The sequence below is a fragment of the Pseudophryne corroboree genome, chromosome 5 (assembly GCF_028390025.1).
Source record: "Pseudophryne corroboree isolate aPseCor3 chromosome 5, aPseCor3.hap2, whole genome shotgun sequence".
NCBI classification, from domain to species: Eukaryota; Metazoa; Chordata; class Amphibia; order Anura; family Myobatrachidae; genus Pseudophryne; species Pseudophryne corroboree.
The window spans coordinates 174927719-174948236 of record NC_086448.1 but is presented as its reverse complement, the minus strand read 5'-3'; the positions used below and the strand labels follow the sequence as shown (position 1 = coordinate 174948236).

At 43.5% G+C, this 20518-nt stretch overlaps 1 protein-coding gene across 4 annotated transcripts in view; it reads right to left on the bottom strand.

Annotated features, from left to right (window-relative positions):
* RBM33 (RNA binding motif protein 33) overlaps positions 1–20518 on the bottom strand; it is a 297939-nt gene that overhangs the window by 1554 nt on the left and 275867 nt on the right. For 3 of the 4 annotated variants that reach the window (XM_063921887.1, XM_063921881.1, XM_063921886.1), the window contains 2 exons: positions 7076–7127; positions 2300–2388 (listed from right to left, as the gene is read on the bottom strand). In XM_063921887.1, coding sequence (XP_063777957.1) covers positions 2342–2388; positions 7076–7127 — 99 coding nt within the window. In that variant the 3' untranslated portion in view covers positions 2300–2341. The remainder of the gene's footprint in view (positions 1–2299; positions 2389–7075; positions 7128–20518) is intronic. The other variant, XM_063921882.1, reaches the window with a different exon arrangement.

The window sequence follows — 20518 nt, the reverse complement described above, 5'->3', positions numbered from 1 at the left end:
AGTGGATTGCCACGACTAGCGTGCCTATGGCCATGTGGTCACTACGCATGCTGCCACAAATAGGTTGTAGGCGGATGCGGCTAGTCGCAATCACGACTAGATAGCATGTGCAACCCGTTCGCAGGTCACATGAGGGAGGACATATCTGTATGTGCAGTTCCTTCAACATAGGCTAAAAGCTCATTTGAAATGTTCCTTCACCTGCCAAATATTTGGACTTCATGATCACATCACAAAAAAGATCAGACTTGCCCATGCCCCCTCTTATGTTGTATGATTATTATTAGCCCTCAGAGATTGATAAGAGGCACCAGGAATAGATTAAAGGGGTTCTGGGGTAGGAAAATGATTTTTTTTTTGGTAGAAGCTTATTAAAGTGCCAGCAAAGTCCAAGAGAACTAAAGCATTACAACACAAAGACATTCTGTTTCTTTGTCATTCTAATCAGAGTTGTCAGAGGACTAAAGATATTTAGAGTCGAGTTCTTAGGATCAAGACCCAAAAGTTATTGATTGATAAAATGAGTACATGTTGAGTGTCCTATATCCAAAATGCTTGGGACCATAAATATTGGAATATTTGCATTCCAATTTAGATATCTTGGGGATGGTACCCAAGTCTAAACGCAGAATGCATTTATGTCTCATATACAACTTATATACAGGTCATTTTATACAATATTTTTAATAATGTTGTGCATGAAACATGGTGTGCACACAGAAAATTCATTTGTTTCATATACACCTTATACATATTGCCAGAAAGTAATTTTGTACAATATGTTTAATAATTGTGTGCATTAAAAAACGTCTGTGTACATTGAACCAACAGAAAGCAAAATTTGAATTTCAGAATTTTGGATATGGGAAACTCCACCTATATATTTCTTATAGTAAAACTATTTTAGGGCTTATACATTTGGGTCGTTTCCTAGCAGTGTTCAGAGTGAATGTCAGATTGATCAGCTAACACTATGCTTGTTTGAATGTCAGATGGACATGGAAACATCATGTACTATAATCTGACTACATACGTGTTCTAGCCCCCACCTAGTAATGACTCAACACCAGCATGTGTGCTGTTGACAATATTCATTCAGTCTAACGACCCCTAAAGTACTGACTGAGCAGTGTTCACCAAACTGAAGAAAGTTCTGAACACTTATAGGAGCGAATTCATGTAAACGCCGAAAATGACCTTGGCTACTTGATCCCAGAGGGGTAATTAAATTATCCCAGAAAGTCAGCACTATTAGAGATTTTGTTTCACATGCCCAGAGGAGCAGGGAGATACAAAATCCATGATAAGTGCCATGTGTTCGCTGCCATGAAAACGTGCACTGAAAAATGGGGGATAATGGAATTACACCGAAAAAAAATGCAGTAAAACGGGAATTTACTACAATTTTTATTTTTTACCAAGAAAATCGATTGCGGATAACTGCATTTTCCCCCCCATAGAATGAACACAGGGTAATCACCTGTGCTTATGTGTCCTTTTAAGTTTTTCAACTTGCACTACATACTTGCAGCACGGGGATGACTTATTAATGTAGCAACACAATAATTATGTTTTCTTTTGTAAATTAGTAGCAGGATATAAGAAGCATCTTGGTATTTACCATTTTTCCTTTGTTTATTTCAGACTGCTGTTAATGATTTCTAATTCTGCAGTTCATTGTCATTTGTAATGGCAACCAGTCACACGGCACAATATGAAGTGTGCAGAGAGGCAATGAAACACCACTCTGAGCTCTTTCTGCCACTAATATTCTTCCTCTGCTATACCCTCTGCCTTCTCATGACATGCGTTAACAAAGTATCTATTGTCTGACTTGGCAGCCATACGTCTGCCTACCTTCCAAAGAAATTTTGATATGGAGAAAGTTATTTGTAGGAGGATAGCGAAGTCAAATATTAGATGCATAGATGCATTCTTAAAAAGTAGGGCCATAAATAGCTATTCAACGAAAGTAAAAAAAAAAAAGAAGCTGTTTCACGCTACAAACGTGTTACTTTTAGTGCTGTGAATGGGATTTCAATATAATCAGTAAAATACATTAAACCGATGGTTCCCAAACTCTGTCGTTAAGGCACCCCAACCGTCCATGTTTTAAGGATATCCATGACTGAGTACAGATGGTTAAATCAAACTGATTGAGGTACTAAGCATTGTTATCCTAAAAACCTAGGCAGTTAGGGTGCCTTGAGGACTGAATTTGGGAATGTCTTAAACTTAATCTGTAAAAACAAAAATTGGGTTATCATGTAATTAAGCAAAGCTAAGCAGCTAAATATACCTGTGGAACCTCTGCTGGAATTGCGAAGCATGGTGCGGGTTTTCAAATGTTGCGATGGCTTTTCTTTGATGAGGAAACATCTGCAATTTCTGGGGGAATAAGCAAACAAGACAAACAAAAAAACAAGATGTAGGAAGTACTGTAGCTTCTAAAATTCCATTTTCAGCTATACATTTGCATTAAACACTTGAAAGTTACACTATATTTTCCATGTGCATTTATATTTGTATACTCCCACCACAGCCACAAATACTTCCACCAATCCTTCAAATAACACCTAGCCTGAGCCATACTCTGCTGCATTGACAAACACAGCACAATCCAACACCCAAACTCCCATATTCAGGTAGCCTAGGGATTTTTCCTATTGGCAAAATGTAGTGGACCACTTACAGTTGACCATGATTTGGACAGCCCACCATCTAAAAGACACTGAATACTATGTTTGAAACCTGCAGCTGTAACAATACAACTTTAATTTCTGCAAAGTCTCTGTATTAAAATATTGTGAAACCCAATGTACAAGCAGCTTTTACAGAGCAACCAACAGTCTCAAAAATCTGCTAGGTTAAGGAACCTTGAGATCTCTGTACGTTTCACTATTAAAAATTTTAATGCTTTGTACAGCAGACAGCTTGATGAGAAATCTATTAAACCGCCCACTAGTATTTTGTACCCACCATTCACTATGTCGCTAGCTATTGTGCAGATTTTTTTTCCCTCCCCTCTTCCAATGTCTACCCATCTCTCCAATTACTCGTATTGGACAGAAATTATTATTATATTTTTTTTACACCAAAACACCCCCCTTCCCCACCTCTGCCATGCCGTCTTGTCCCCAATTATATCTCTTCTAGGACAACTCCTTTCTGCCCTTTCACCTGGTTTAATCTACTCTCACTCATGGTACCACTATTCCCTGCTCTGCCACATTTTCCCCTCTTCTGAATCTCCAAGTACCTCTACTGTCTAACCTTCACCTTGTCATCTCTCTCTCAAGACCCCTCCTCTCTGCCCTGAGACCTTGTCCCCGCTTCTATCTCTCCTAGGAACCCTCCTCCCTGCACTATCACTTGGTTCCATCTCCTCTCTCTGCCGTGCCACCTTGTTCAGAAAAAACATTAACAGCAGTGATTATCAATAAACAAAATCATCTTGTCAAACAAAAAACATCTCAGATGTCTTTGTGTAGCCTTGAGGTAGGTAAATTTGTCTCACTCCGGCTACTGTGCATGCCCTGCCCATTTTGGTTTTAGGGCTTGATGGGACATGTAGTTCCACAGAAGCTGGAGTGCCACACATTGCATATTGATACATAATAAACTATAAAGCAATACATTTATTGAAAGACTGAAATTACATAATAGGCACTAAAAGGTTGTTATAGGAAATTTTCCAGGTCTAACAAAAACTTGACTCTCACTACAACCAACTTCTATTGGACCAAAGAAACTTGCGGCTTACTAAATGTTGTGGAATTATAAGTATCAACATGTTCACCACGTACCGTGATCTACTTCTTTGCAAACCCGAGGCTGCTTGCCCAGGCTCTAGACCATTATATTTACCTTATTTGTCATTTTTTAAAAGAAGGCATAGGCAAGTTATGCACATGCAACCCCTCACAATGTTATCTGCAGTACATACTCTACAGCAGTTTTTATCAAACTGTGTCATGAAACCTTAATCACAAGGTAGTCCCTGATGTGTGTCACACAATGACACAATGATGGCAGCCAAAGCAGCGCAGAAGTGTCAGCATCATGGTTAAAGAGAATGGAAGCAAAGAGAGATGGGGGAGGGAAGGTTAAGGGTGTTAATGGTGTTTTATATAAAGAACTGCTTGGAGTGTGCACTTGGGTGGATATGGTGATATAAGGGGAGTGGGGGGGGGGGCAGTTATAGGTGTAATTGGTGCAGAATGTAAATAACTGCTGAGAATGTGTGCTTTGGTTGGATATGGTTAGATAAGGGGGAGGGGGTTGTAGGTGTTTTGGAGCAGAATTTAAAGAACTGCTGGGAGTAGGTGCTTCGGGTGGACATGGTGAGATAGGGGAGGGGGGTTATAGTTGCGCAACGTAAAGAACTGCTGGGGGGATGTACTTTGGGTGGATATGGTAAGATGAGGGAGGTAATAGGTGAAGAATGTAAAGAACTGCTGGGAGGGTGTACTTTGGGGGGATATGGGGAGGGGGGTGTTATTGGTGCCGAATGTAAAGGACTGCTGGTAGTATGCGCCTTGAGATGGCGGCAATTCAAATTCCAGAACTTCTGGGATTTTAATACACTAAAGGTTAAATAACATTTATTTTATAGCTTTAAAGTGTCATGTAGGTGGATGTCACTTCAGTGCCATGGCAGAAAAATATTTGAGAACCACTCCTCTAGAGAATGGTCAAAACAAATTATACCATATACTGTTGTAAAATTATACATATGCGGAAAAGATGTAATGAAATATAGTTACATTAGCAAAAAGTTGAAACTGGGAAGTAATGTTACTGTAAAAACAGGTATGGATCTTTTAACCAGAGTTCCTCTATCAAAATAGTTAGAAAAAACCCTCAAAATTTTTTTTTAATGCACGGTGATTATTTCACAAACACTCGCTGGCATGACCACCGCCCATATCCTACCAACACTGGGACTGATGCAAAACTGGGAATGTTGCTAAGAATCGCTTTCATGAAGTCGCACTGGCATGTACAGAAACAGGTGCACACAAGTGGAGGTAATGCAATTGTGTCTGCATCACATCCATACTTGTCTGAAGAGAAGGAACTGGGTTGTAACAGTGGGTTGGGGATGGAATCCAGGCGGCCGAGATCCCGGAGGTCAGTATACTGACACCGGGATCCCAGCCGTCAGAATGCCGGTAGCGGGGCTAGCGCTAGAAAGTCCTTTGCTGGCTCGCTGTGCTCACTACGCTGCGGGATCGGTGGCTCGCTGCGCTCACCACAGGTTCTATTCCCACTCTATGAGTGTCGTGGACACCCAACAAGAGGGAATAGCCCTAGCGCAACTGTCGGCATTCTCGGTGGTCAGGATCCAGACATCTGCATTCTGACCGCTGGCATCCCGACCGTCGGGATATTAACTACATCCCGTAAGATCATATTTGTCTTCGGTAAAGCGGACATACGGCAGTTCTGAAGCCTATTACAGAATTAGTGCGAGTCTGCACAGTTGATTGCTAGTGGTAAACAGGACAGCGAAGATGCAGTGGCATATTGGTGAACATATTTGTTTTGAGCAATGAACACCACAATTACTTCCACTGTGAGAAAAGCTGCCGGAAAGTACTGCGGAAGGGAAAAGTTAGGGTAGCAATGGGGAAGACAGGAGAATCAAATATACATAGTTCATATTTATTAAAAAGAAACAAAAAAAATATTTGACACCATCTATTCTGGATAGAAGAGATTATATTATACGTGTACTACTCTAAGTATCTGTCTAAATTTGGTCTAATACTTCTCAATAAGGAAAGGTCTCAAAATAGGAGGAGCACTGTTACATGACTGCAAGAGCCATCTGGTACTGCGGCTTCCAGCACTGGCAGACTAAGCCATCCATAGGCCTACAATACAGCTCAATGGAAGAGTGGTCAGAAGAATTGCAATATATGCTAAAAGCATAACTGGCACATCTGCATGCATAGGCTGTCATCATTCAGTTTGGGACCTGGCTTCTGGCAACTGACGCTTCTATTTGCCACATGGGCACGTTTTATAGGAAAAAGGCTGTTTCTGGTTAAGCGCTTTCAAACGACAGTGGAAAACCTTAACAAAGATGTACAATGCTTAGAGAGAAAGACAGAGGGAGTCCTGCAATAATGGAACATAGGAGGTTACGAAAGAAAAATCATGAAAATATGGATTCCACCTCTCGTTCTGTTACAGGCTGCCAGTAACAACCAGAGACAGAGAATGCTGATCTTGACAGGCAGACAGCCTTCAAACTGTTGCATTATTAATATCAAGGAAGAGTCAGAATTTAGTCTTCCCAGTGTGGACTACTCTTAACGTGCAAGTCTATGGCTGGATAAACACTATATGACACTGTGGCAGATAATGCAATCGGTGACTGATCCCAAACACCATCGTATAGTGTGTACCCTCCAAATCCATCGTTTGATTAATTGGGTGGTTGCATCATCCCATTGGATGTGCTGGGCCTCCAATGGAACGATTCCGCGGTATACGATGTTACGTGAAGCATGTAACAATATATTGTGCGGAGCATCGTGTAGTGTGTATGGCGATATAGCGTACATCACATTGCCAGGTCGTACAGTCATTTAGGTGTGTACCCAGTTCAAGACGGGCATCGAAGATTTATTGGACAATGAAGTGCATATTAATTGGGCCTAAGTAATTTGTTTTAAACTGTACTATAACCTAAAGGACACCAACTATTAGGCTACATTTACATACAGTATATCCATTGAAAAAGAATCCATTCTCTAATGAGTGAAAATAGTATGTTTAACTCAGAAAATAAATGGTGATAAAAAGTTCAAGGCAGCGGAGCATTAAGATTTCCTAAAAACCACAGATGTAAACCCTACCTTTAAAAAGTTATGTGTTCTCTTTTAAATATACTTTACATGCAAAGTGTTTGAAATGTTTTCAAGTGATTGTTATAAGATACTCGTTAATGTTGTACTGGAGGTCCTGAAATATTAGATGGAACCTTTTTCTAAAAATTTGAATATCAAATAATAAAAGTTGTTAAAAAATAAGCTCTAAGAAACGTAACAAAGAAATCAAATACCATTTTTTGATGCTCTCTCTACTGGGCTGTAATCCGCGGGGTGATTTGCCAACTAAAATGTTATAAAAACAAATTGTACTTAGAAGAATCAGATTAATAAAAAGCATATTATTTAACTATAGGCTTAATATTAAAATATTACTATTTATACACATCTAATAGTGCATTTTTAGAAAGGACTATTAGTAACCATTTTATTTTGCGGTGGAGAGGCATCAAATTTGATATCAGGTTTTCCATTGGTTAGTTGGCTAAATGAGACCGCACCAGATTACAGGACAAGAAAGCTCCATAACACTATGCTGGTGCCGTATAAACATGGAAAGACATCCCCTTGGAGTCATTTTGCACACTTGTGCTAGGCATCTATATTTCTATCATTTTATGGTGATACTTACAACTGTGAATGCTAAAGGCAATGTTACATTCAGTGGCTTTATAGACATACACTTCATCTTTAAATCAATCTTAAATAAGCACAGAATTTCAAGCAGTTAAAAAGTAAATAAATAAAAAAATCAGTGTTATACTGCAAAAATGGAAGATTAAAAGTAAAAATGATCATTAAAATGTTAAAACCGTAAATAAAATTTGTAAAAAATGGGAGTATTTGATAAATTAATCATTAGTTTATTTAATATACTGCAGAACAGATTTCCAATATATATCCTTATATTGCACCTAGTGAGTTTTTAAGGACTAATAAACATACACATTATCATTAAAATTAATTATTTAAAATGAGACTGACCATCAGATAGTTCCTTAATTTAAATTAGATTTGGTTGCCAACATGCATTTACATCTATTGCATAATATTTATCTGTACTTTGCCACATACGACATGAGGCTCCATAAAGAATACTTGTATCACTAACACATAGAAGCTGCTTTGCTGTTTGCCTAGCCAATCACAGTTCATAAAATCATTAATGACCTTGATGGGCTTCATGTTCCAGTGAGGTCACTGGTGTCTAGTACATGTATAAGCAGAACTTTCACGCAATGATTTATTGCACAATCGCTGCACTGTCTTGAGGACTGTTAGCCATTTCCCTGGGCTGAACCTACTTTGGTACATTTTGGGCTGGTAACATTTATCCATCAATAGCAATAATTTGTTTTTGCAGTACCCACTGAAGACCATGAAATATCAAAAAATACCATTCTTTCTGGCAGCAAATACAATGTACCCGAGATAGGTAAAAAATAATTTTTTTACTTACTTATAATTGCTAGCTTTTGCTATCTTACCTAAACCCATACAATGTGTAGGAATAGTTTGGTATACCATTTTGAAGCTAAAAATAAAAAATGTATTACATAAAATGAGGTGACCCAAGATGGGCTAGATCAGAATATAATACCAACATCAGCACAAATTTTCTCTGTAAAATGTTAAAAAGCTGTTGATTGTAAGCTTGGAGCAAAGTCCTCTTACCTCTGTCTGGGTCAGATATACTAAAACTTGGATAGGGATAAAATGGAGAGACATAAATTACCACGGGGGAAGGGAGGGGGTGGAAAAGAGAGATAGGGCGCAAAATAGGCTTGGCCCTTTGAATCAGAGTAACAGGACAATGATCTTTAGCAAACAATAAGTCTACAAATGAATGTCTGAAAAGGAAAATCATGAATTTGCAATGGCCAAGTTAGTGCCCAGATCTGAAACCCTTTTGGTTAGAGTGGTGTGACCTGAAATGGATTAGATAATGGTCTCATAGAACTAAAGCAGCGTTGCAAGGAGTGAGCAAAAATTCCACAAATACAATGTAACCAGGGTTGTCTCTGGTATGTTTATTATGCTGTGACTAGTGGCACGGCACCATGACTTCTTAAAAAAAAAAAAATGCTTATATTAAAAATTTTTTTTTTTAAATTACACCCAAAAAAGTAGTTTAAAAAAAAACATAAAACACCTTTTTTACAATGCTGAATGTAATTGATAAAAGTATAAAAAAAAAAAAATGCAAATTACTTCTTTATCTTTTCGCTGAGAAATAAAATCCATTGCATTTGTCACCTGGCATAAGAATGATCAAATATAAGGTTATGGTGAGGACAAAATAATTGCTAAAGACGTTGGGAGATGTAAAATTGAAAAAAATTAATTGTTTCTTACATCCGTATCATTTATATTTTTCATTAATTGTGTACATTACTTATTTAGCCATAAATTAGAGAAAACCTGATATGTGCTTGCCAGGCATTTTGAATTAACTAAAAAAGTCTGAAATTCTCTATTTACTGCTTTCCATGGAAGGCAGTCCCACAGCTTCTCAGTCTCTCCTGACACCCTACCCTTATAGCAACCAATTCCCCCTCTCCCATTAACTGCACTTCCTTTTTTTCTTTTTTTGAACATTTTTAAAATAAAGGATGCATTTCAATTAGCAGAGACGTGTGGACGCAAGGTGTGGCTGAGCACATCACTGAGAATAGCGGTATCCCTCAGTCTGACATTTTCCTGTGCACCTATATGAGATGTGTGAGGAAAATTGAGCGATGTTGGTCACTGCGAGGGGACTAACTGACTTGCCAGCAGAGTTTTTAATTTATTTAATTAAAGGCCACAATAAACATAGTATCCTTCATATTATAAACACTCCAAAAAAAGACACCCTTCTAATTCAAGTTTCAAACTGAAAGAAAATAAGATTTTACTTACCGATAAATCTATTTCTCGGAGTCCGTAGTGGATGCTGGGGTTCCTGAAAGGACCATGGGGAATAGCGGCTCCGCAGGAGACAGGGCACAAAAAGTAAAGCTTTTTCAGATCAGGTGGTGTGCACTGGCTCCTCCCCCTATGACCCTCCTCCAGACTCCAGTTAGGTACTGTGCCCGGACGAGCGTACACAATAAGGGAGGATTTTGAATCCCGGGTAAGACTCATACCAGCCACACCAATCACACCGTACAACCTGTGATCTAAACCCAGTTAACAGTATGATAACAGCGGAGCCTCTGAAAGATGGCTTCCTTCAACAATAACCCGAATTAGTTAACAATAACTATGTACAATTTATGCAGATAATCCGCACTTGGGATGGGCGCCCAGCATCCACTACGGACTCCGAGAAATAGATTTATCGGTAAGTAAAATCTTATTTTCTCTATCGTCCTAGTGGATGCTGGGGTTCCTGAAAGGACCATGGGGATTATACCAAAGCTCCCAAACGGGCGGGAGAGTGCGGATGACTCTGCAGCACCGAATGAGAGAACTCCAGGTCCTCCTTAGCCAGAGTATCAAATTTGTAAAATTTTACAAACGTGTTCTCCCCTGACCACGTAGCTGCTCGGCAAAGTTGTAATGCCGAGACCCCTCGGGCAGCCGCCCAAGATGAGCCCACCTTCCTTGTGGAGTGGGCCTTTACAGATTTAGGCTGTGGCAGGCCTGCCACAGAATGTGCAAGTTGGATTGTGCTACAGATCCAACGAGCAATCGTCTGCTTAGACGCAGGAGCACCCATCTTGTTGGGTGCATACAATATAAACAACGAGTCAGATTTTCTGACTCCAGCTGTCCTTGCAATATATATTTTTAATGCTCTGACAACGTCCAGTAACTTGGAGTCCTCCAAGTCACTTGTAGCCGCAGGCACTACAATAGGCTGGTTCAGATGAAATGCTGACACCACCTTAGGGAGAAAATGCGGACGAGTCCGCAGTTCTGCCCTGTCCGAATGGAAAATCAGATATGGGCTTTTGTAAGATAAAGCTGCCAATTCTGATACTCTCCTGGCAGAAGCCAGGGCTAGAAGCATGGTCACTTTCCAAGTGAGATATTTCAAATCCACCTTATTTAGTGGTTCAAACCAATGAGATTTTAGAAAGTCCAAAACCACATTGAGATCCCACGGTGCCACTGGAGGCACCACAGGAGGCTGTATATGCAGCACTCCCTTAACAAAGGTCTGGACTTCAGGGACTGAAGCCAATTCTTTTTGAAAGAAAATCGACAGGGCCGAAATTTGAACCTTAATAGATCCCAATTTGAGACCCATAGACAATCCTGATTGCAGGAAATGTAGGAATCGACCCAGTTGAAATTCCTCCGTCGGAGCACTCCGATCTTCGCACCACGCAACATATTTTCGCCAAATTCGGTGATAATGTTGCACGGTTACTTCCTTCCTTGCTTTAATCAAAGTAGGAATGACTTCTTCCGGCATGCCTTTTTCCTTTAGGATCCGGCGTTCAACCGCCATGCCGTCAAACGCAGCCGCGGTAAGTCTTGAAACAGACAGGGACCCTGCTGAAGCAAGTCCCTCCTTAGAGGTAGAGGCCACGGATCTTCCGTGATCATCTCTTGAAGTTCCGGGTACCAAGTCCTTCTTGGCCAATCCGGAACCACTAGTATCGTTCTTACGCCTCTTTGCCGTATAATTCTCAATACTTTTGGTATGAGAGGCAGAGGAGGAAACACATACACCGACTGGTACACCCAAGGCGTTACCAGCGCGTCCACAGCTATTGCCTGCGGATCTCTTGACCTGGCGCAATACCTGTCCAGTTTTTTGTTGAGGCGAGACGCCATCATGTCCACCATTGGTCTTTCCCAACGGGTTACCAGCATGTGGAAGACTTCTGGATGAAGTCCCCACTCTCCCGGGTGAAGATCGTGTCTGCTGAGGAAGTCTGCTTCCCAGTTGTCCACTCCCGGGATGAACACTGCTGACAGTGCTATCACATGATTCTCTGCCCAGCGAAGAATCCTTGCAGCTTCTGCCATTGCACTCCTGCTTCTTGTGCCGCCCTGTCTGTTCACATGGGCGACTGCCGTGATGTTGTCCGACTGGATCAACACCGGTTTTCCCTGAAGCAGAGGTTCTGCCTGGCTTAGAGCATTGTATATTGCTCTTAGTTCCAGAATGTTTATGTGAAGAGACGTTTCCAGGCTCGTCCATACTCCCTGGAAGTTTCTTCCTTGTGTGACTGCTCCCCAGCCTCTCAGGCTGGCGTCCGTGGTCACCAGGATCCAATCCTGTATGCCGAATCTGCGGCCCTCCAATAGATGAGGACTCTGCAACCACCACAGAAGAGACACCCTTGTCCTTGGAGACAGGGTTATGCGTGGAATCTGCCGAATGGAATTGCTTCGTAAGAAGCCACCATTTTTCCCAGGACTCTTGTGCATTGATGTACAGACACCTTTCCTGGTTTTAGGAGGTTCCTGACAAGGTCGGATAACTCCTTGGCTTTTTCCTCCGGGAGAAAAACCTTTTTCTGAACCGTGTCCAGAATCATCCCTAGGAACAGCAGACGAGTTGTCGGCATTAACTGGGATTTTGGAATATTCAGAATCCACCCGTGCTGTTTTAGCACTTCTTGAGACAGTGCTAATCCCATCTCTAGCTGTTCTCTGGACCTCGCCCTTATTAGGAGATCGTCCAAGTATGGGATAATTAATATGCCTTTTCTTCGAAGAAGAATCATCATCTCGGCCATTACCTTTGTAAAGATCCGAGGTGCCGTGGACAATCCGAACGGCAGCGTCTGAAACTGATAGTGACAGTTTTGTACAACGAACCTGAGGTACCCCTGGTGTGAGGGGTAAATTGGAACGTGGAGATACGCATCCTTGATGTCCAAGGATACCATAAAGTCCCCCTCTTCCAGGTTCGCTATCACTGCTCTGAGTGACTCCATCTTGAACTTGAACTTCTTTATGTACAGGTTCAAGGACTTCAGATTTAGAATAGGCCTTACCGAGCCATCCGGCTTCGGTACCACAAAAAGAGTGGAATAATACCCCTTCCCTTGTTGTAGAAGAGGTACCTTGACTATCACCTGCTGAGAGTACAGCTTGTGAATGGCTTCCAAAACCGTCTCCCTTTCGGAGGGGGACGTTGGTAAAGCAGACTTCAGGAAACGGCGAGGTGGATCTGTCTCTAATTCCAACCTGTACCCTTGAGATATTATCTGCAGGATCCAGGGATCTACCTGCGAGTGAGCCCACTGCGCGCTGTAATTTTTGAGACGACCGCCCACCGTCCCCGAGTCCGCTTGAGAAGCCCCAGCGTCATGCTGAGGCTTTTGTAGAAGCCGGGGAGGGCTTCTGTTCCTGGGAAGGAGCTGCGTGTTGCTGTCTCTTCCCTCGACCTCTGCCTCGTGGCAGATATGAATAGCCCTTTGCTCTCTTATTTTTAAAGGAACGAAAGGGCTGCGGTTGAAAAGTCGGTGCCTTTTTCTGTTGGGGAGTGACTTGAGGTAGAAAGGTGGATTTCCCGGCTGTAGCCGTGGCCACCAAATCTGATAGACCGACTCCAAATAACTCCTCCCCTTTATACGGCAAAACTTCCATATGCCGTTTTGAATCCGCATCGCCTGTCCACTGTCGCGTCCATAAAGCTCTTCTGGCCGAAATGGACATAGCACTTACCCGTGATGCCAGTGTGCAGATATCCCTCTGTGCATCATGCATATAAAGAAATGCATCCTTTATTTGTTCTAACGACAGTAAAATATTGTCCCTGTCCAGGGTATCAATATTTTCAATCAGGGACTCTGACCAAACTACCCCAGCACTGCCCATCCAGGCAGTCGCTACAGCTGGTCGTAGTATAACACCTGCATGTGTGTATATACTTTTTTGGATATTTTCCATCCTCCTATCTGATGGATCTTTAAGTGCGGCCGTCTCAGGAGAGGGTAACGCCACTTGTTTAGATAAGCGTGTTAGCGCCTTGTCCACCCTAGGAGGTGTTTCCCAGCGCTCCCTAACCTCTGGCGGGAAAGGGTATAATGCCAATAATTTCTTTGAAATTATCAGCTTTTTATCAGGGGCAACCCACGCTTCATTACACACGTCATTTAATTCTTCTGATTCAGGAAAAACTATAGGTAGTTTTTTCATACCCCACATAATACCCTGTTTAGTGGTACCTGTAGTATCAGCTAAATGTAACGCCTCCTTCATTGCCAAAATCATATAACGTGTGGCCCTACTGGAAAATACGGTTGAATCGTCACCGTCACCACTGGAGTCAGTGCCTGCGTCTGGGTCTGTGTCGACCGACTGAGGCAAAGGGCGTTTCACAGCCCCTGACGGTGTTTGAGTCGCCTGGACAGGCACTAATTGATTGTCCGGCCGCCTCATGTCGTCAAACGACTGCTTTAGCGTGTTGACACTATCCCGTAGTTCCATAAATAAAGGCATCCATTCTGGTGTCGACTCCCTAGGGGGTGACATCCTCATATTTGGCAATTGCTCCGCCTCCACACCAATATCGTCCTCATACATGTCGACACACACGTACCGACACACAGCAGACACACAGGGAATGCTCCTAACGAAGACAGGACCCACTAGCCCCTTGGGGAGACAGAGGGAGAGTTTGCCAGCACACACCAAAAGCGCTATATATATATCAGGGATAGCCTTATAATAAGTGCTCCCTTATAGCTGCTTTGTTATATCAAAATATCGCCATAAATTTGCCCCCCCCTCTCTGTTTTACCCTGTTTCTGTAGTGCAGTGCAGGGGAGAGACTTGGGAGCCGTCCTGACCAGCGGAGCTGTGAGAGGAAATGGCGCCGTGTGCTGAGGAGATAGGCCCCGCCCCTTTTCTGGCGGGCTCGTCTCCCGCTATTTAGAAAAATCAGGCAGGGGTTAAATATCTCCATATAGCCTCTAGGGGCTATATGTGAGGTATTTTTAGCCTTTATAGGTATTCATTTGCCTCCCAGGGCGCCCCCCTCCCAGCGCCCTGCACCCTCAGTGACTGCCGTGTGAAGTGTGCTGAGAGGAAAATGGCGCACAGCTGCAGTGCTGTGCGCTACCTTTAGAAGACTGCAGGAGTCTTCAGCCGCCGATTCTGGACCTCTTCTGACTTCAGCATCTGCAAGGGGGCCGGCGGCGCGGCTCCGGTGACCATCCAGGCTGTACCTGTGATCGTCCCTCTGGAGCTTGATGTCCAGTAGCCAAGAAGCCAATCCATCCTGCACGCAGGTGAGTTGACTCCTTCTCCCCTCAGTCCCTCGCTGCAGTGATCCTGTTGCCAGCAGGAATCACTGTAAAATAAAAAACCTAGCTAAACTTTTTCTAAGCAGCTCTTTAGGAGAGCCACCTAGATTGCACCCTTCTCGGCCGGGCACAAAAATCTAACTGGAGTCTGGAGGAGGGTCATAGGGGGAGGAGCCAGTGCACACCACCTGATCTGAAAAAGCTTTACTTTTTGTGCCCTGTCTCCTGCGGAGCCGCTATTCCCCATGGTCCTATCAGGAACCCCAGCATCCACTAGGACGATAGAGAAAGGGTTCAATCCTATTAGCCGTGAGTTGGCTCGCGGTACAAGTGTGGTGTACTGCACTAATGCTGGGTACACACTGGACAACATGAAATGTGGAGAATTTGCCGTGAACTTCCTGGAGTCCCAGACAATTAATATCATGCGTACACACTGAGCGATTTTTACAAACAACCAATGATATAAAGGTATCGGCTGATATTACCAAATTCTTGGGTTTTAGCTTAATTCAACAAGTCGTTCATAGCGTACACACTGGACGATACGCACCTTGTCATTAACGACACAGCCGAAATTAACCTGTATGTACAGACGACATTAGACCTTGTTAACGACCTGTGGGAGCACGCATCCTTGATAATATAGTGTGTACACACTGGATGATTTGACAAAAATTTCGTTATTGGCAATACCATTCAAAAAGTCGTCCAGTGTGAACCCAGCTTTACAGTACCTCAGGACTTGGTGATTCCTGATTGCAGCCCCATAGGACTGTGCACAAAATTTTACGCATCCAGGACCAAGATAAGGCCATGAAGGATTGTCGCAATGCCATTGCCAGCTTTTCCACACTGCTACAATGGCAGCTCGTCCCCTCTCATTCCTAACAGGACTGACTCAAAAGTGTGTTGATTGTATGATTTTCCATTATTAATTGAAATCTGCTTTCCATAAAGAGGATTAACACACCAGTACATATTATATAAACTATATGTCCTTGACAAGTGACATTACTTGAACCAGTAACCAGATGAAAGATCAACGGGTTCAAAGTGTCGATATGACAATGGTTGACATGAGTTTGTGGGGCATTTTTTTTCAAACTATTCATACTTTACCATGCATGTGGACTACGAGTGGGACCGGTAACCTGGGCAGCGAAGCGAGGCAACTTGCCCAATGCATGGCGAAGGGACACGGTACACTAATTGGGGTTTTATGTACTGAAACCTACAATTTGACACACAAAAAAATAGGATTTTAATTACCTGCCGGTAAATCCTTTTCTCGTAGTCCGTAGAGGACGCTGGGGTCCATTTTAGTACCATGGGGTATAGACGGTTCCGCAGGAGCCTTCGGCACTTTGAGACTTTTTAACAGTGTGAATTGGCTCCTCCCTCTATGCCCCTCCTCCAGACCTCAGTATAGGAACTGTGCCCGAGGAGATAGACATTTTCGAGAGAGGAATTACTATTAAATTTGTGGCGAGATTCACACCAGCTCACACCACACACAAAACACGTCGGCTAACAAGGCCTTTAACAAAACTCATGCCAACCAGCATGCATAACGCAACAGCTGTCAACATCTGAACACATGAAAAACTGTGCAAAAGATAAACGTAATCAGCAGGAAAAATGAGCATTGGGCGGGCGCCCAGCATCCTCTACGGCAGTGTTTCCCAACCTCGGTCCTCAAGGCACACTAACAGTCCTGGTTTTAGGGATATCGAGGCTTGAACACAGGTGACTTAATTAGTACCTCAGTTATTTTGATTTAACCATCTGTGCTGAAGCCTGGATATCACTAAAACCTGCACTGTTGGTGTGCCTTGAGGACCGCGGTTGGGAATGCCTGCTCTACGGACTACGAGAAAAGGATTTACCGGCAGGTAATTAAAATCCTATTTTCTCTTACGTCCTAGAGGATGCTGGGGTCCATTTTAGTACCATGGGGATGTACCAAAGTTCCCAGTACGGGCGGGAAAGTGCTAATGTTCCTGCAGAAATGACTGACCAAATTTAAGGTCGTCAGCAGCCAAGGTGTCAAACTTATAAAACATAGCAAACGTGTTTGCACCTGACCAAGTAGCAGCTCGGCAGATTTGCAATGCCGAGACACCCCATAGCCGCCCAGGACAAACCCACTTTCCTTGTAGAGTGGGCCTTGACCGAAGCCGGTAACTGCAATCCTGCCGTGGAATGAGCATGCTGAATGGTACTCCTGATCCCGCGCGCAAGAGTCTGCTTAGAACCCAATCTTGTTGGGGTCATAAAGGACAAACAAAGATTCTGTTTTCTTTATCCGAGCCGTTCTTGCAACATAAGTCCTCAACACTCTGACGACATCCAAGGACTTTGAAACGGCTGAGGTGTCAGAAGCCACTGGTTGGTTGATATGTTAAGAAGACACAACCTTCGGAAGAAAGTGCTGACGTGTTCTCAGTTCAGTCCTATCTTCATGAAATATTAAATAAGGACTCTTGTGTGACAGAGCTCCTGACTCAGACACTCGTCTGCCTGAAGCCAAGGCCAACAGCATAATTACTTTCCAAGTGAGAAACTTTAACTCCACCTCTTGCAGAGGCTCAAACCAGTCCGATTTAAGGAACTGCAGCACCACATTAAGATCCCATGGCTCCGCAGGAGGCACAAAGGGAGGTTGGATGCGCAGAACCCCCTTCACGAACATCTGGACCTCAGGAAGGGAAGCCAATTGTTTCTGAAAGAAAACAGACCAGAACGAAATTTGGACCTTGACAGACCCTAATCTCAATCCAGCATCCACACCCGCCTGTAGAGATAGGAGAAGTTGTCCTAATTGAAACTCCACCGCAGGAGACTTCTTGGATTCACACCAAGATACATATTTTCTCCAAATACGATGGTAATGTTTGGACGTTGGCCCTTTCCTGGCCAGAATAAGTGTGGTAACAACTTCACTGGGAATACCCTTACGGGCTAGGATCTGGCGCTCAACAGCCATGCCGTCAAACGTAGCCGCGGTAAATCCTGATAAACTAACGGCCCCTGAAGCAGGTCCTCGCGAAGAGGAAGAGGCCGAGGATCTTCCAGTAATAACTCTTGAAGATCTGGATACCAAGCCCTCCTTGGCCAGTCTGGAGCAATGAGGATTGCTCAAACTCTTGTTCTTCTGATAATCTTGAGAACTTTTGGAGTAAGTGGAAGTGGAGGGAATAGATACACCGACTGAAACACCCACTGGGTCACCAGTGCCTCTACTGCTATTGCTATTGGGTATCTCAACCTGGAACAATATCTCTGAAGCTTCTTGTTGAGGCGTGATGTCATCATATCCACTTGAGGAACGCCCCAACGACTTGTCACCTCCGCAAAGACTTCTGGGTGGAGGCCCCATTCTCCTGGATGGAGATCGTGTCTGCTGAGGAAGTCTGCTTCCCAGTTGTCCACTCCCAGAATGAAAATTGCTGACACAGCTTTTGCATGTCTCTCTGCCCAGAGGAGTATCTTTGTCACCTCTGCCATTGCCGCTCTGCTTTTTGTTCCGCCTTGACGGTTTATGTAAACTACTGCCGTTACATTGTCTGACTGGATCTGTATGGGATGACCTTGAAAAAGGTGTGCCGCTTGATGAAGACTGTTGTACACAGCTCTCAACTCCAGAATATTTATGTGAAGGCGAATTTCTTGACTTGACCATCTTCCTTGGAAGCTTTCGCCTTGCGTGACTGCTCCCCAACCTCGGAGACTTGCATCTGTGGTCACCAGGAACCAGGCCTGAATCCCGAACCTGCGTCCCTTCAGGAGGTGAGAAATTTGTAGCCACCACAGGAGCGAAATTCTGGCTTTCGCTGACAAGATTATCCTTTGATGCATGTGGAGATGCGACCCGGACCACTTGTCCAGTAGGCCCCACTGGAAAACGCTGGCATGGAATCGGCCATATTGTAGCGCCTCGTACGCTGCTACCATTTTCCCTAGCAGGCGAATGCACTGATGAATTGATACTATTCATGGTCTCAAAATTTGTTTGACCATGCTCTGGATCTCCGGAGCCTTTTGCACCGGTAGAAATACTCTCTGTACCTCGGTGTCCAGTATCATTCCCAAAAATGATAATCTCATCGTCGTTTCCAACTGAGATTTTGGAAAGTTGATGATCCAACTGTGCTGTTGAAGCACCGTCAGGGATAATGCTATGTTCTGGAGTAGCTTGTCCCTGGATCTCGCTTTTATGAGGATATCGTCCAAGTATGGAATTATGTGGACTCCTTGCTTGCGAAGGAGAACCATCATCTCCGCCATCACCTTGGTGAATATTCTCGGAGCCGTGGAGAGCCTGAACTGCAAACCTCAGGTATGCTTGATGTGGCGGGTAAATGTGGACATGCAAGTAAGCATCCTTGATGTCCACCGACACCAGAAATTCCTTTTCCTCCAAGCTGGAAATCACCGCTCTCAAGGACTCCATCTTGAATCTGAATCTTTTCAAATAAAGATTCAGAGATTTTACGTATAAAATTGGTCTGACCGAGCCATCCGGCTTCGGCACCACAAACAGGCTTGAATAAAAGCCTTGGTTCTTTTGTTCGGTAGGAACCAAGGAAATTACCTTGTCTTGACATAATTTGCGTATCGCATTCAGGACATTTGTGCTGTCCTGAGCAGAAACTGGTAAGGCTGATTTGAAAAATCGGCATGGGAGAAGGTCTTGAAATTCCAACCTGTAACCTTGGGATACTATCTGTAATATCCAAGGATCCAGGTCTGAGTGAACCCAGACCTGGCTGAAAAACAGTGGACGTGCCCCCACCCGATCGCACTCCCCCCCCAGAGGAGCTCCAGTGTCATGCTGTGGCTTTTGCAGAAGTATTTGCTGACTTCTGCTCCTGGGAGCCTGATGGTGTAGTAGGTTTTCTACCTCTTCCTCTTCCTGTGAAAAAATGGGTACTCTTAGCCTTTTTGTACTTGTTGGGTCGAAAGGACTGCATAGTATGAGAATGATATACTTTTTTTAGCCAGTGCAGCTGCCGATGGCAGAAATGCTGACTTGCCAGAGGTAGTAGTTGATATCACGGCATCCAGCTTCTCACCAAAGAGGGCCTAACCATTGTAGGGGAGTGCCTCAATATTTCTTTTTGATTCTGCGTCAGCATTCCATTGGCGGATCCAGAGTGCCCTGCGGGCTGAAATCGCCATAGCAGAGGCCCTTGAGCTCAGTAAGCCAACGTCCTTCATAGCCTCAACTAAGTACCCTGCAGAATCTTTGATATGACCTAGAATTAGCAGCATATCATCTTTATCGACCGTGTCAATATTAACAATCAAGTTGTCTGCCCACTTTTCCACTGCGTTACCTACCCACGCAGAAGCAATTGTGGGCCTGAGTAACGTACTCGTAGCAATATAGATGGACTTTAAAGTCGTCTCTAATTTGCGGTCAGCAGGTTCTTTTAATGAAGCTGACCCTGGGGCAGGTAAAATGATTTTCTT